Here is a 16,365-nt window from a genome sequence, read left to right on the forward strand (position 1 = left end):
TGCAATTTGGCGGTAACTAGTGTAGGTGGCAAGATGTCCTCTGTAAGCCCAGCAGGTCCACCTCGAGGTATGTGCTCTGGGTGCTTTAGAGTTTAGAGCAGTGTGTGTTCTCCTCAATGTGTGATATGCACATCATAAAAGTTTGTTAGCCATTTGTTTCCAGTCCACAGGGAGATAGGCACAGAAAATGAGAAAAAGCATTTATTTACTTTTTTTAAAAGAATTTTTTTTTTTAAGATTTTACTTATTTATTCATGAGAGACCAAGAGAAAGAGAGAGGCAGAGACACAGGCAGAGGGAGAAGCAGGCTCCATGCAGGGACCCCGCCATGGGACTCGATTCCGGGTCTCCAGGATCAGGTCCTGGGCTGAAGGCGGTGCTAAACCGCTGAGCCACCAGGGCTGCCTGAGAAAAAGCATTTAGAAGCTTTTATAGCAATTTGACACTGTACCACACTAAGAGTGTGATTTTGTATTTTATAAAATTGATCTGAAATAGATTGGAAATTAGAAAAACAAGTCCTTGACTCCTTGACCACAGGTCAGGTAGTTTGGGAAACACTGCCCTAGAAGAATTCTCACAAATAAGCAGAGACCTGTACAGGACTGCTTCAAGTAAATGTATGTGTGTGTGTAACAACCTAAATATCCATCCTTAGGAAAATGTGTTATAAGCACCATAATATGTCCTATGCAAGATTATTATTCAACCATTACAATGAATGAACTAGATCTACATGACTGAACATGGATAAATCTCGGATAATTTTGAATTAATGAGCATGTTGCAAAATGATACCTATATTATGACAAGCATACAAAATTTAAAAATACAAAACAATACTGTATTTCCATGCAAAGTAAATAGCTAACAACATGAACGGGAAAGATGCACACCAACTTCAGAACAGGATTTAACTCTGGGAAGAGGAAAATAGTGGATAGGATTGTGAATGGATGAAAAATATTATATATATAAAATCTCTTATTTCTGTTTTTTAAAAGCTGAAGCAAATATGGACCAAAAAAAGTTTGCATTTATCATATCTAGGTGGTGGGTACCTGGTTGTTACTTTTTTTCCTTCTATTTTTCTCTATCTTAAAAATATCTCCTAGTAAAACCAGCCTCAGAATATGATTTTTTTTTTTCCTGATCCATAAAGCAAGTTGAACATACTAGAACATCCAGGGAACTTGATTACCTACAATGCCCAGGGACACATTTGTCTTCCCAGTGTGTTAAAACCAGGTATTAGCTATATGGGCAGCTTCGGTGCCTCAGGGCTGTAGGGGAGTCATTAGTTCAGAGCCCTGGGGCAGAGGTAGAGATGCCTGGGTTCTGGTCCCAGCTTTATGACTAATTCATTTGTAACAATAGATTTCTCATATTTAAACCTTCATTGCCTTACCCATAAAATAAGACTGAGACTGTTTTCAGCATTGTAATTTTATGACTTAAATAAATTATATATAAACGTATATTTGAAATGTTAAATAGACTATCAGCTTGATGCTCCTTTTACAACAGTCATAGAGACTAAAGGAATATATGGAATGAATGCAGATGTAGAAATAAGATTAATATATGTGCAGTATTTGGGCACCTGGGTGACTCAGTCGATTAAGCATCTTCAGTTTGGATCATGATCCAGGGGACCTGGGATCCAGCCCCAGGTCAGGCTCCCTGGTCAGCAGGGAGTCTGCTTCTCCCCCTACCTCTGCCCCCACATCCCACCCACACCACTCATGCTCTCTCTCTCTCTCTCTCTCTCTCTCTCTCTCAAATAAATGAAATATTTTAAAATATATGTGTGTGTGTGTGCAGTGGAGTCAGATCTGGACTTAAGTCTTGCCTGTCTGTCACTCACCAACTATGAGCCTTGGTTTCCCGAAACACTCTTGATTTTCTATTTCCTGTGACAAGAATCACAAATAAATAGCACCTACCTTAGCTTGGAAAGGTTGGATAGCAGTCTTATTGTTTCAGTTGTCACAAATCAGTCACTGAACTTCTAGGGCTGGAATGGCACTAAAATAAAATCTCTAAAGATGAGGTGAGCATAGCATGCCAATTATTCTTTGAAGCAGTAATAAGGAAAGTAGAAATTTTCTAAACGAAATGGTGCCACATTCTTCAAAATCATGCATTCAAAGTAATTTAGTAAATTTCTTTTTTTTTTTAAAGATTTGTTTATTTATTTGTGATAGACAGAGAGAGAGACACAGGCAGAGGGAGAAGCAGGCTCCATGCAGGGAGCCCAACGTGGGACTCGATCCCGGGTCTCCAGGATCACGCCCTGGGCTGAAGGCAGCGCTAAACCGCTGAGCCCCCCGGGGATCCCTAATTTAGCAAATTTCTTAAGAAAAAAAGATCACAACTATGTGAGGTGATGAGTGTTACACTATTGCGGTGATCATTTCACAGTATATACAAATATCAAATCGTTGTGTCCTACACCTTGAACTAGTACAGTGTCATGCGCCAGTTACGTCAAAGCTGGAAAATAAAAGCGAAAACGGGCAAAACCCAACAGAGTGATTTAGAAATGGTCCCGTCTCAATTCAGGACCCTCACTAGATGAATTATAGATTGCTTCCAACGCTTGAATCCTCTTTTATGTGGGCTGCGATCAAATGGCCTCACTGTTTACACAGAATAAACCTGAGACAGCAAAAGTGAGAACATGCTTGATTTTTAATTTGTACGTTGTCATTCGTATTCTTGCCGTTCATTTGGACAGAATGCACCAAAGCGGGGCCCCGTGACAGCAGGGAAGGACAGTCAGTCCAGATTTGCATCTGTGAATCTCGACGTCAGGCTCTGTTTTGCGATGGAGCAGAGAGCGTGGACGGTCACCTGCCCGGCCTACTAACGAGCACCCAGTTAACGTGGTTGTCCTCTAGTGCTGCCAACACAGTATGTGCTGATTCAGATTTGAAGGCTTGGTCTCGTAGAGCCATGTGGTGTCACAGGGGTCTGGTGAGTGAAAAGCTTTCCAGGTTTATCAGCAGAAAGATAACAGAAAGGCCCTGGTTCTACAACCAGTGCTAGAGAGATGTTTATCACCCAGGCTTCTGAGAACAGGAGTCTGACCCATACCAAACACTTTAGAAATAATGTCAACATACCCAGGACCACAGCCAGCAAGGAATTCCCTGAGATAAGATTACAGTTTTTGTCCTTAAAGGGACGCCAACCATGTCAGTGGATCCCCGAATATTCCCTGAGCAGAGCAACCCTGTAAATTATCCTTCATACCAGGGGCCTGTAGGACCTCCATTTCTGGGCTTCTAGATGGAAACATTCAGGTGTCGTTTTCCAAAGTGCACACAGAACTTTAGCAACATCAGAGAAAGTCCCCGCAGGGCCAACTGCCTGAGTTTGGGACCCCTCAAGATCCGTTAGTTGTAGAAGCTGGAGACAGCTCTCTGTTGGCAAAAGTATTCATCCGCCTTCTTTTGGGATTTTGTTTCTTCTCTGTTGGCTCTGTCTAGGCCAGAGGGCCTCTAGAAAGCCAGGTTAGCCCTCAAGGCTAGGTCTAGGATGAAGTCATTATGGGAAAAGGTGATTCAGTCTTTGAGAGGAGGAGGTGTGAAAAACCACTGCGGTCATTTATTTCAAGACCTAGTCATGTGTTTGATTTAAATATCAGTATGCAAACGGGCACGGGGTTGGTGGGGGAGAATTTGGTGGGGGGGGGGTGGGCCCATGAGGGGTCTGCAGTGCTGGTCAGGGATTCTCCTAAGACCATTTTGGTATCGAGAAGCAGCAGACGGAGAGAGAACTCACCTCTGATTTGTCATCTAGACACTCCTTGCTTTGGAATGCCTCACATTTGCTCCTCTCTAGCCCTGTGGGCTGCCCTAGTGCGGCCTTCTGGATCCTGACCCCTCCTTCTCAGGGCTATGCTGTCTATAGTCACCAGATTAATTAAAAGAAACCCTTTTCATTGTGTCATTTCCCAGGATAGTCTCACAACAGAGGTCACACACTCCTCGTTTATTATTAAATGTCCTTACTAATCTTTCCATCCAGTTTCCCTCTTGGATCTCCTCGGGGGCTGTGTTCATTATTTTTCAGTATGGGTGCCGTGGTTCCCTCTATCTCCCCCTTTTGAAATCTCTTCTCTCCTTCTCTCCTCCGACACAGCTCTTTCATGAAACCCTTTCGGACCGGTCCCTCCTACACTGATCTGACCTTCCTCTGAACTCTGCTAGCTTATCACCTAGAGTCCATACCAGCCCGGTGGCAACCAGTCACATTCCGCTACGTGAATTTGTCTTTACGTTGCACGCTCTGTCTTGCTCCTTCGCTCTTCTCTTTCTTTGCACGTATGCGGGGCGGGGGGCTAGATTAGGGGTCTTTGAAAATAAAACCTAGGTTTTATATGTCATTAAAATATACTACCTAATAGGTGTTCCATGACAGTGTTATTAGTTGGTGATTCTTGCTCAGGATCTTGATTTTTTTTTTTGTCCTTGAAGGTAGGAGGCTTTGTCCTCTGTTCCTTCCTATATCCATAGCCCCCAGAGCAGTGCCTTGCATGTTAAAAATTGAATGAGGATCGGCTGTTGACCTCTAGGGAGGGCTGCCTTGACCAGGGTCTGCAGCCGGCCTTGACGTTTTGCCTTGTGTCCCAGCTTCCTGAGGATGGACTGGGCCCACTCCCAGCCGGCCACCCCCCCATGCACCCCCCACTGCCTCTGACGTGGCTGTGTCTGTCTCTTCTCTCTTCTCAGATGCATACTCTCATTCCTCAAGTGAAAACGGAGGCAAGTCTGAGTCGGTGGCCAACCTGCAGTCTCAGCCCTCCCTGAACTCCATCCACAGCTCTCCCGGCCCCAAGCGTTCCACCAACACCCTCAAGAAGTGGCTGACCAGTCCTGTGCGCCGGCTCAACAGCGGGAAGGCAGATGGAAACATCAAGAAGCAGAAGAAAGTGCGAGATGGCCGGAAGAGCTTCGACCTGGGATCTCCGAAGCCTGGGGATGAGACGACCCCTCAGGGAGACAGTGCAGATGAGGTACTTATACATGGCCCTGGAGCCTCCATCAAGAGGGGGCTTCTGGCCTACATCCTTCCTGGAGTTTTGTGAGGCGTCCTTCCATAGGGACATCCTTCCACGGGGTCTGTAAACCAGCCAGTCTCTAGTTCCCAGTAGTTTGTGTTCTTGAGCACCAGCGATCTGAGCGTTCATACCAACAAGACCTTGCCAGTCTGCTGTGTGATCAATTCAGAGACTCACCAGCACCTAGAATTTCTGGTAGATAAACAACATTTTGCCAGATTTGGAGATAGGGGAACATTTTGGTCACCTAATCCCCCGCCTCTAACTAAGGACTCCATTGAAACCTGCTAATTGAGAATAAGAATAAAAGGATGTGGACCATCTCTCTTGGAAGGAGAAGGCTATGCTGGGCGAGTATAACTGTTTTCAAGTATCTAGACCAGTGCCACCTATGAAAAGGAAGAGACCGCTCCAGGTTGCTCCAGCGGGGAGAATTATATGACCAACAGGTGAAGGCTCGCAGGTTGCAGCTCAAAGAGGGATTTTAAGGGAGGTCAACCAGTGATGAAGTGAGCTGCCACGAAAGGGAATAGATAGTCATGCTGGAAGGGGTCGGGACAGATGACCTCACGGAGCAGGCAGAGAGATCCCTGTATTAGCTGAGAGGTCAGACTGGGTGACCTCTGAAGACCCATTCAAAGCTGAGATCCTGCAACTATCCTGCGGTGGATGTGGTTTAGTTGAGGGATGAGAGCTGGGGTTTGTTGTTGTTGTTGTTGTTGTTGTTGTTGTTGTTGTTTTTCTGACCAACTAACCTGTTCTAATCGTCGATGTGGCTAAGAGGTGCTTCCTGCTATGTAACCAGACTCTCTTTGTAATTTTATGCCACCTGCCATTTCTCCCTCTGAGAATGGCGGTAGAGCCTGGTGCTATTCAGGCTGTGGTTTTAATAGTCCTCCAAAAGCTTAAAAAGTCAGGCTCTCTCTGACCACTCTCAGCTTTTTCTTTTCCTGACTAATTAGTGAGGGAGATGTCTCTTGTGTGTGTCCGTGTCCGTGTGTGTGTGTGTGTGTGTGTGTGTGTGTAGGTATATTTTCCCCCATTTGAACCTCGGTGTCCTTTGAGATAAGAAGGTGCCCCCATTCCACAGAGGAGGACAGTGAGGCTGAAAAACATAAGGATGTGTTAAGGAAAGACGGTATCTTATATGTTGCTTTTTAGAAAATTCTGAGTCCTGAACCATTGGTATCTTTAACTCTGTGAAACCTGGGACTGTATGACTAATGCTGCTCTTTTGTTCTAGAAGAACAAGAAAGGTTGGGGCGAAGATGAGCCAGATGAAGAGTCACACACACCCCTCCCTCCTCCCATGAAGATCTTTGACAATGACCCTACACAGGACGAGATGGTAGGGCTTCTCTACTTTCTCACTTGAAGGAACCATGTGTAATACATGTGATTTTGTATTGTGTGTGGGGTGGGGGTAGTAATACTCTCTCTTTTGTTATTTCTCTGAATCGATGGTGATAGGGACCCCACCTATATGTGGTAGGTGTCCCCTCCCCTGGCCCTGGACGTCTGACTTCATTCTGGGCCGCGTAGGGGGTGTGTGCAGAGGTCCCAGAGTGGGAACCCACCTGGCGTCTCATGCCCCTGATGAAGGGTAATGGCTCTGTCTTTGGAAGCTGCAGGCTCTGAAAGGAACGGTTTGTCTCAAAAGGAGTCTGTGGCCATTCCAGGCCATAATCACTTCATTGCACCTGACTTCTGAACCATAGATGTTTTAGTTGATCGTTTTCCCTAGACTCAATTCCAAAACCCGTATAACGAACAGAAGCTTCCGGTCAAGCCCAAATTCTGCAAGCACCACATGAGGGATGGAGACGCCGCCAAGGGGGAGGGGTTGCTGACAGAGGTGGGAAAACCTGCGTGCAGGTTGCCACGTGCCTGGCTTTACAAAATCCCTGCAAGCCTTCACACCACCACCAACAGGGATCCGGTTCCAAAAGTCCTGTTTGCAGAGGCTGCAGCGTTTTGTGGTCATAGGCCCGTTCTTGTTTTCATTCCCTCTGCTCTGTATTTGGATCCTGAACCCACGGACGGTAGCTGGGGTCTTCCTGGGGCCGCGCTATAGGGAAAGATCCTGGGACGGTGACAGAGATGCCCCCCTCTGTGACTCAGCCCCTCCTAAAGTGATGCTGCTGGCCCCGGCTCTTACCCGTTGGAAGGAAGAGTAGAGGGAAGCATGGTGCGATGCCCATCCTACATTCCAGGGGCAGAAATGCCCATGCCTCACACCGAGGTCAGCATGGGAGCCACCCCACTGTGTCCCCAGAGGCCTGTCCTTGTCAACTGTCCTACAAACAGAGCGTGTGCGGGGTAGGCCGCTCGAGTCACCGTATCGGCCTTCCCACGCGGCCCTCTGCACGAGGTACCAGCTTGCATGAGATAAGGAAAGGTCACGAACCCTCCCCCTCTAATCCCTCAAACACAGCTTGTTTGGGGGGAAAAGGATGTTATGTTGTTTCTGGATAATCTTTAACTGAAAAAGCGGACTTAACCCCAGATGTTTGTGTAGCCTTTTTGTTAGCCAGAAAGAGGGCAGATGGTAACAGTGCCTTTCTAGACACACTAACCCTCCGCAGCCCTGCCCGTGTGATTACTGTCCATTTGTTTTCCTGAAACATTTGGTGAGCCCCAGAACTTTTAGCAAATGGAGTTGAACTTATTAGGGTAATTTTTACATTGTCTACCAGGAATTTTTAAGTCTTACCTATTGTAACGTCACACAATCACCTTGGTTCTCCATGTTCCCTTCTAATATTTGTTCAGATGCGTGTGTGTCTTATTTTTAAAATTTTAATATGCACCTGATATGTTCGATGTTTTATTCAGCATTTTCTAAAACTCTTACTAATGTTACCTTCATAACTATAATTTTAATAGCTGGGGAGTATTTCACTTATCTGATATACCATAATTTGCTTAACCGGCCTGTTTGGGGATATACTGGGTTGCTTCCAGTTTTGGCGACGCTAGCTGACACTGCTACAGATCACTCTGTACATACAGCATTGGTTCTTTTGACTTCTGTCCTTGGAATGAGTTCCCAGGGGTAGGATTACTAAATCAAAAAGTTGATAGCTTTGGATTTCCAAACAGACTTAAGCTCCTTTCCTGCATTCCCAGAAGAGAAAAAAAGACTGTTGTTATATCTAATTACATTTGACTTTTTTTTAATAACCCCATGTCAGAAACAAAGACCTAGAGTGACTCTTAAATTAGACAAGTAGCTTCCTTTTAAAAAAAAAAATTTATTTATTTATTAGAGACACACAGAGAGAGAGAGAGAGAGAGAGAGAGACAGGCAGAGGGAGAAGCAGGCTCCATGCAGGGAGCCCGACGTGGGACACGATCCCGGGTCTCCAGGATCAGGCCCTGGGCTGAAGGCGGCGCTAAACCACTGAACCACTGGGGCTGCCCGTAGCTTCCTTTTTGAAACCCTTCCCCCTAACTGACAGGACACACTTGAAGCCAGAGCACGGACAGGACATTCAGCTTTTTATCCCTGTTGTGATCTATGTCAAAGATGGAAGAAGTATGTGTCCTGGGCCCTGGGAACACAGCTGCCCTCTGCTTTGCTGTGCCCTACATGCATGCAGGGTGAACCATTCCCCCCACCCCCACCACCCAATTTCTTCTCAAATAAGAAAAGGAAGATAAAAACCACCATCCCAGGAAGCCCTGGTGGCTCAGTGTTTTAGCACCTGCCTTCAGCCCAGGGTGTGATCCTGGAGACCTGGGATCGAGTCCCGCGTTGGGCTCCCTGCGTGGAGCCTGCTTCTCCCTCTGCCTGTGTCTCTGCCTCTCTCTCTCTCTCTCTCTCTATTTCTCTCATGAATAAATAAATAAAATCTTAAAAAAAAAAAAATCCCTCCATGAGTGGGATTCCCCAAACCGTCAACCAAACAGCCGCGTGGACCAGTCAGTCCCTGTTGCTGGTACAGGCTGGATGGGGACAGCCCCCTGGCTTGAGCCTCCTTTCACTGTGAATGGGATAGTCCCTGGTGACTCCAGTGTGAGATACACAAGTCCTTGCTAAAACCACTTACTACATCCAGGTGTTCCAGTTCAGGGGCCTTGCCACAAGCAGCTATGTTGGTGGAGGTTTGTGTGTGCACGCGTGTGCATGCGTGTGCACACAGGTGAGTGGGCAGGGGTTTCTAGCTTCCTGGTCTTTCAGTGCTCTGCCCTGAATTTTACTTGATACGCACTGAAGATCTAGACTTAAAATTTGTATTTAAGTAAAGCAAAGACAATTTCTCTCCTCTGGGCACGTTTGAGGCCAGGTTTATGGACTCCTTTCGTACCCTGGAACAGCAGTGGGCAGCCCTTACCTATGGGCCTCCCAGGAGCTCCGCAAACCCTGCCCTCAGCTCCTCTGGAGGCCTGCCTAGGGAGAGCCCAGTCCCATCCCCGCTTCGCCGCTGGCCAGGATTCCTGACAAGGGGTCAGGCAGGCCTGTCCCGCACCCACACCACCTCCTATCTCCCTCTGTGATCTCCTGCCTCTGAACTAAAGCTTTGCTCCCTTTGCCTGCCTTGAGCTGTGGACTTGCTGTTTTCTTCCTAATTGCTATTCCTCATTCCTTGCTAATCTGCTTTTCCTTTGCTGCTCAATGTCTTGCAGTCCTCCTCTTTGCTAGCAGCCCGGCAGGCTTCCACTGAAGTACCTTCTGCTGCAGACCTTGTCAGTGCAATAGAACAATTGGTCAAAAGCAAGCTGGTAAGTGGGGGTCCTGGAGGCAGTTCTGTGTGTGTCTCACCCCCATGTGGCTCCCGGGGCCTGGCGTCGGTCTGCCACGGCCTCCTGTGTACCTATCCCCATTCCTCCTATAGGATTCTTTCTAGCTAATGATGGTTTCCAAATACCTGTGCTTCAAAGTCTTTGGCCTTTTTTTTTTTTTTTTTTTTTTTGAATGGGCGTCTGCAATGAATAGGCCCTTTTGGGACTGTGGCATTGATGAAAGGAAAAAAGTATCCAAGACAAGATAGCCTCTCTGTGAGCCCAGCCCGCTGGCCCACAGGGACGCAGCAGCATTTGGTCAGTGACTGGTCAGCCCTGAATCTAACTTGGCCACTGAGACCCAGAACATGGATTGGGTCTTTGAAAACACCAGGTAATTTTATTCGGGGACCCCAGACAGTTTTCTAGCTTGCAAACTGGCCGAGCTTGTGACCGTCTCAGGGGCCAGTCAGACCGCTGCAGAGAAGAGTTATGGGTCTGGCTGCTCGAGGGTTTTGGCGCTGTGCTGGTGAAAGAGCTCGTTTTCGGTTAGTGCTGTTCCTCTAGCCCATGTTTTCACGTTGCCACGTATCCCCATGATGACAATTGGGAGCTTTCTCCTTGCCCTGCACCCTCATCCAGGTCGCTGGTTTGGTTTCTCCTGCGACTCTCATTAGGATAAATGCCTGTGCTCCTGCTAGACTTCTGTTGGGCAGCCCTGTAATCAGCACCATTTAAACCCTTCTCTCCTTGGCCCAGGAGTGAGAGGAAGATGCTGGATGCTGTGCAGGAAAGGCTGCCTGATAGCAATTCTGATGACAGTGACTCCCTCCCCAAATCTCCCACCTTAGAGAGCGGCCAGGAAATTTAACACAGAATTTTCTCCTTCTCCTTCTAAGTTTTCCTTCCTATGTTAGAAAGGACATCTCAGTTGATGTTTTAGTAACTGCGTCTAACTCTTGAGGGTGGTCCACTTTCCTGTCACCCCCCTGCCTCGCTGGTGGGAGTCGAGTGCTCTCTTGGGCACCGTCCTTGGCTTTTCAAAGCTTGTCTCTCTGACCACTTCCCACTTGCTTCCCCTTTTCTCTCCACACGGACCCACACCCCCTCCTCGTTCTCCAGATACGGCTTAACAATATTGTTCCTTACAAATCATATCATCCGTTGTCTTTTCCTTCACATTTTCCCTTTCAGCACCTGAGCCCTGACCTCAGGCCTGGACTATTGCAGTAGTTCCCCTGCCCTGGTCTGCCTCCCTCCTGGGCCTCGTCTCCTGGTGGGTCTTCCACAAGCACCTCTATTGCCTCCCTCCTCGGTGAAAGCGCACACGGCCTCCTCCCTCTTGCCTATGCGGTCATCTCCAGGGTGGGGGTGCCTTTGGGTACACAGGACACTTTATTGAGGTACAGGAAAGCAGTTGTTGAATCTCCTCATCTCATTTAAAAACGATTCAGGTATATTTTATTATGTGCATAATGATAATGCAGTAACACAGAGATGTGATTTATACATAAGTTCCATGTGTTGGCAATGCATGACCAAAATTGTGTTTACTGATAGAGGTAGATGATCAAACTTTGGAAATCACCAGCCCACGGATAAAATTCACATGTATCCAATATTCTCGTGTATTTTAGCCAGCCTACGACGACGTTTTTCTTCTGGTAGATGAACAATGCTCCAACCAAATGGTGTTCCTCACGCACTTGGCTTTCCTCCCTCCAAGTTTCTTTTCCTACCGCCCTACTTCTCTGGAATGTTCCCCCTCGTATTTTTGCTTATCTGAAGCGTAACAGTCCTTCAGGACCCCGCTGGAATCTCATCTGCCCAGAAGGGCTTCCCCGACCAGCCCAGGCAGCCCCATGGCAGTTACTGTGTAAGCCGCCCACTGCCAGGGACAGCTCTTAGAGGGTTCTGTTGGGTTATTTGTTAAAGCACCTTGATCTTTTCATTGTCTTAATCTTTGCAGCCTCCCTACCCGGCAAGATGATTGGTCATTTAGAACATTATTTTCCCCTCCTCCATGAGTATATAGGAGGCTTTTGCACACACATCAGTAGACACTTGTTTCCAAAAGGCTGTATTTTTCTATATTTTGGATTACTTTTATCCTGCTGTGACTGCTCACCTTAGCACTGCTGGGAGTCCCTGCAGGCCTCTGGTTGTGTAATCGGTGTATCTGGTGTTAAGCAGGTAAGTGCCGCTATTGAGAAGTCCATGAGAGCAGGTTTCCCAGAAGAGAGGAAGTGTGGGGTGGCGGTGGAGCAGATCAGCCCTGTAATAGGCTCTCGACAAACATCTATCAGATGAGTGGTTTCTCTGTGGTACGTTCCCACAATGAGAACTTTAATTTCTTCTTCCACCAATAACTCCTTCTTGAGGACCTGCGATGAACCCAGAATTATAGAGATTTCTTTGGCCAAACAAGTAAAACCAAGCCCATACCATGGAGAGGAATGAGGGAGCGTTTGGTTTGGTTTCTCAGAATCTTCTCACCAAAATTTGATCATTTGTCCCTCCCTTTATTTTTTCCTCCTTCGCGTCCCAGGACATACCCACTGTGGGATAGCAATGAAGCAACAGTAAGTGGTTGTTTCCCGGGCGTGTTTGAGAATCCCAAGCTGCATTTTTACCTCTGAGACGTGTATTCCTCTTCATTAGCTCTGTGGCTTAGAAAAGGGAAGACCTAGAACCTACGAAAGTCCCAGAGTTTTTGACTAACGTACCACAGTGTGACAGCTGCCAAAATAGCCACTGTGATCATAGGCCAGGTCAAGGAAAGTACAATGTACAGTCAAGGAGAATAATAGCCCCATTGTCCTCAAAGGTCTTCAGCCCATACCTGCCATGAGCGGTGTGTGAGTCATGCATCAGGTTCTGAATGCAGCGTTCTGCAGTGGTCTTGAACTCCCTGGAAGGGCCCCAGAGGAGGTAAACAGTACCATGTGGTCCCTATCATTTGAAGGAAAGTTAAAGATACTGCGTTAAATTTGGGGAGAAGTTAGGAGAGAGAAGGCTCAGGAGAGCCGTTCCGGATTAATTGAGGACTGCCATGGGAAAGAAGGGGTGTCTCACTCTTTGCTGCTCCGGAGGGTGGAACCTAGACCGGGGGTTGGAGTTATCTTACTTAGTTCGGTATAAGATGAGCTAATAAGTTTCTTTCCAATTTGCAGAGTCTGGAAATTTCATAGGAGCATCTAGCACACTTGGATTTTTATATCTAGGGCTTGGATTCTTTCTTTTTCGGTTGCTCCAGAGATAGCACCAAATTCTGCTCCACCCGAAAGCCTTGAGACCCTTTGTGTCTCGGAGTCCCAGAGCTGCCCTTGGTGCTTGATGGCCACGTGGTCATGACTGTGCCAAGGCTTCTGCCCCAGGGTTGCTGGTAGGAAACAAGGGTAGGGGTTCTCCAGCTCACCTACAGTACAGACAAACCCTTGAAGCTCCCCCAGAACCCCTTTGGCAAGTCCCTCTGGACATCAGAGGACACTTCTGAGTTTTCATCTACCAGACTTGGTCTTTAATCACTGCTTTTATTTACCAAGAGAAGGTGCCCACCCACCTCCCCACAAATAGATCTCACACATGTTTTCCACGTTTTGTGTTAAGATATTGTCTCTAACTCCAAGCCCAGAGTAAGAACTCTTCCTGCTTTCCCTGTATTGTTTTCCTTTTTATTTATTAAAGTAACTCTACCCCCAACATGGGGCTCAAACCAATGACCCCCAAGATCAAGAGTCAAGTGCTCTACCAACTGAGCGCCCCCCTGTGTGATTTTTAATAAACCTTCTCCTAGACCTGAGGATGGGTGGTGGCAGTGGTGGGGGTGTAAGGAATCAGAGACCTGGATTGTAATTTCTGCCTCTGCTCCTTATTGTGTAGCCACAGGCAAGGTACCTAGTCTCCTTGGGCCTCTCTTTTATCTCCTTTATCAGCAGTGATGATTCCTTCCAGCAGAATCTTATCTTAAAAGAGATACCACAATGATTGAGTAGGTGTGAATGTGCTTTGTAGGATGATAAGCAAGCATCCTGCAAATGTTAGCTCTTAGCCACCTCGTCTGTGTTGTGAATGTCAGAAGGGAGCAGTGCCGTCCCTGTCCTCCATTACCACGTCCTGGGCCATGAGGACACAGTATTTGTCAGCCAATAGATTAGTGGTTGGGTGAACAGGGCAGGGCAATAGCTCAACAACCTATATGATTTGGTTTTATTCCTCAAGTTTGAGGAACAAGAACTTCCGGGCCATGTGAAAAATCTCATGTGTTTCTAAACAGCCACAGCATTTCACAGCCGGCCTGACGTGAAAGATGAAGCCTCTAGAAAGAACACTTCCTCTCTAGAAAGAGCCCTTGTCCTCATGTAGGATGTCACAGTAGTTCACTGGGCTTCAGATGGTACCAATGGCCCCTTGACTGATAATCCTTTGCCTTTGGGGTAGGGGCTGGCCAGGATTGAGGTCTTCTTCAGTCTACCTGGTAGCCTGGCATCCTAAAATGTGTCTACCTGCTTCCTGCCCTCTGGTTCTCCTGCTTTGATAGCATTCACCTCCCTGGGCCAGCCCTGTGGGGCACCAAACATGGCTAGGGCCAAGCTGCAGCTGTGTGTATGTGTGCTTTGCCCTCCTCAAGGTCAGTCGGCCTGCTTCATCAGTGACAAGGGAAGAGGGAAGGAAAGAGACCAGAGGGAAGAAAATAATGGCTGCATCACACCCATGGTGGAGGTGTGTGTTTTGTGGCACTGGGTGCCTCTGGCCTCCCTCTATGGAAAAGGTTCCTGAGCTTGTTGAAAGCTTCGATTCTCACCAAAAAAAATAAATAAATAAGAGAACGTCACAAACCTGAAATGTATTTGCCTAAACATGGCATTTCCTTCTATACAGTTCTCTTCCCCATCCACACCCTTAATTTGCCTGGAAATAAGTACAATCTAATTTTGTCCAGAGAATAGTATATACATTTTTAAAACAGGGTTGGGCAGCTAAGAGGTTGGTGTGGTGTGTGATGCTGGAGCATCACAGCCCTTACCTGTTGTTTTATCAGATGAGTTTTGCCCTCTCCCCAAGAGCCCCATGGTACATTCCGTAGATTCTTGGACTTCTACTATGTGCCAGCTCTGATCCAGCATGGAACCTTCCTTAATGAGGCTCAGTCTAGAGTCAGTGCTCAAAATGCTCTCCTGTCTGGACTGTTGCAACATCTCCTTCCTCAGATGTGCAGTCTGACATCTCTCTACATGACTACCGGATGGATTTTCTTTTCTTCTTTTTAAAAAAAATTTTAATAGTTCTTTTTTCATTATTAATAAAAGCAATATATGCTCATTCAGGAAAAAATGGAATGATGACAAGGTTATAAACACAAATTATATCACTGGTAATACCATCCTCTAGACATATTCGGTGCTAAAATATTGATCTGTTTTCTCCTAGACCCTCCTAAAAATAATGTGATAAATTAGAGAGTATAGAAAAGTCCTTTTTTCCTTTACCGTCATGTCAGAGACATTTTCCCAAGTCATGGAAAACCCTAAGGAACGTTAAGACTGATCTTCCTAAAACTTCAATCCAATCGTGTTACCTTTCCTCATTGGTGTCAGAAAGTAAAGTCTACTTGTTAAGGCTCCGCACAAGGCTCCCTGTGGTGTGTCCCTGCATACTTGAGGGCTGTCTTACTCTTCCCCCCTCTTCCTTCCCCAGCGCTCACTCACCCCAATGCACATAACACACAGGCACTTGCCAGCAACCCCCACCCCTCTCCACTCCCACACTCTCTATTCCACCTGTATCAGCTGCTTTCAGCTTTCCATGCTGCCCTCGCTTGGTAGGTTCAAGCTTGACCCCCTACTCAGGGTGCTGCTCCTGCCCGGAATGCTCTCCCACCACTGTATCCAGTAAAATCCCTATTTTACTCTGTTCAGGCATTGCCTCTTGCTTTCCCTCCCCTCTCCACCCTCCCTCCCCTACCTCGCAGCCCAAGACAGCAGCCTACTCCCATTTTCATCCTCCTAGGTATATCTTTGGTCTGAGCAGCACACGTGATAATTTAGGTTATGCAAAGCAGGAAGCCAGATCATGTTCATCTTCATTTCTGCAGTGCTTGGCGAATATTTAGCACGTAGTAGACGCTCAATGACTGTTTGCTTGGGTGCAAACAGATGATCAGTCGCAGTACTGTGTAACGAATGCTGTGCGGGGGTGTGTAAAGGGCGCCTATAGGAGTCCCGAGGAAGAGCAGTTCAGGAGTGTATGATCCACAGTCCAGCAGGCAGGAAATGTGCTCACTTTTAATGTGGGGGCAACCTTCCTCTATACTTAATCTACCGCTTTGAATCCTATTTGCATTTCTGTTCCCTGGCCTTGGACCAACTAGAGCAACTATAGCTGCCCTCTCCTTGTGTACCTTCTCCTTTGGCTGCTGAGACCAGCTCAGTCTAGAGTCAGTGCTCAAAATGCTCTCCTGTCTGGACTGTTGCAACATCTCCTTCCTCAGATGTGCAGTCTGACATCTCTCTACATGACTACCGGATGTGGCCTGAGCCCCGAGCAAGGCAGGAGTCCTCCCTGTGGCTCCA

At 47.0% G+C, this 16,365-nt stretch overlaps 1 protein-coding gene across 50 annotated transcripts in view; it reads left to right on the forward strand.

The window, feature by feature from the left end:
• The window catches only part of KALRN (kalirin RhoGEF kinase), a 656,402-nt gene that overhangs the window by 576,354 nt on the left and 63,683 nt on the right, over window positions 1–16,365 (forward strand). For 21 of the 50 annotated variants that reach the window (XM_072725283.1, XM_072725286.1, XM_072725299.1 and 18 more), the window contains exons 35-37: window positions 4,740–5,023; window positions 6,312–6,416; window positions 9,698–9,793. In XM_072725283.1, the coding sequence (XP_072581384.1) occupies window positions 4,740–5,023; window positions 6,312–6,416; window positions 9,698–9,793 (485 nt within the window). The remainder of the gene's footprint in view (window positions 1–4,739; window positions 5,024–6,311; window positions 6,417–9,697; window positions 9,794–16,365) is intronic. The other 29 variants (XM_072725317.1, XM_072725318.1, XM_072725328.1 and 26 more) reach the window with 3 other exon arrangements.

Source organism: Vulpes vulpes, chromosome 1 (assembly GCF_048418805.1).
Source record: "Vulpes vulpes isolate BD-2025 chromosome 1, VulVul3, whole genome shotgun sequence".
Lineage (NCBI taxonomy): Eukaryota > Metazoa > Chordata > Mammalia > Carnivora > Canidae > Vulpes > Vulpes vulpes.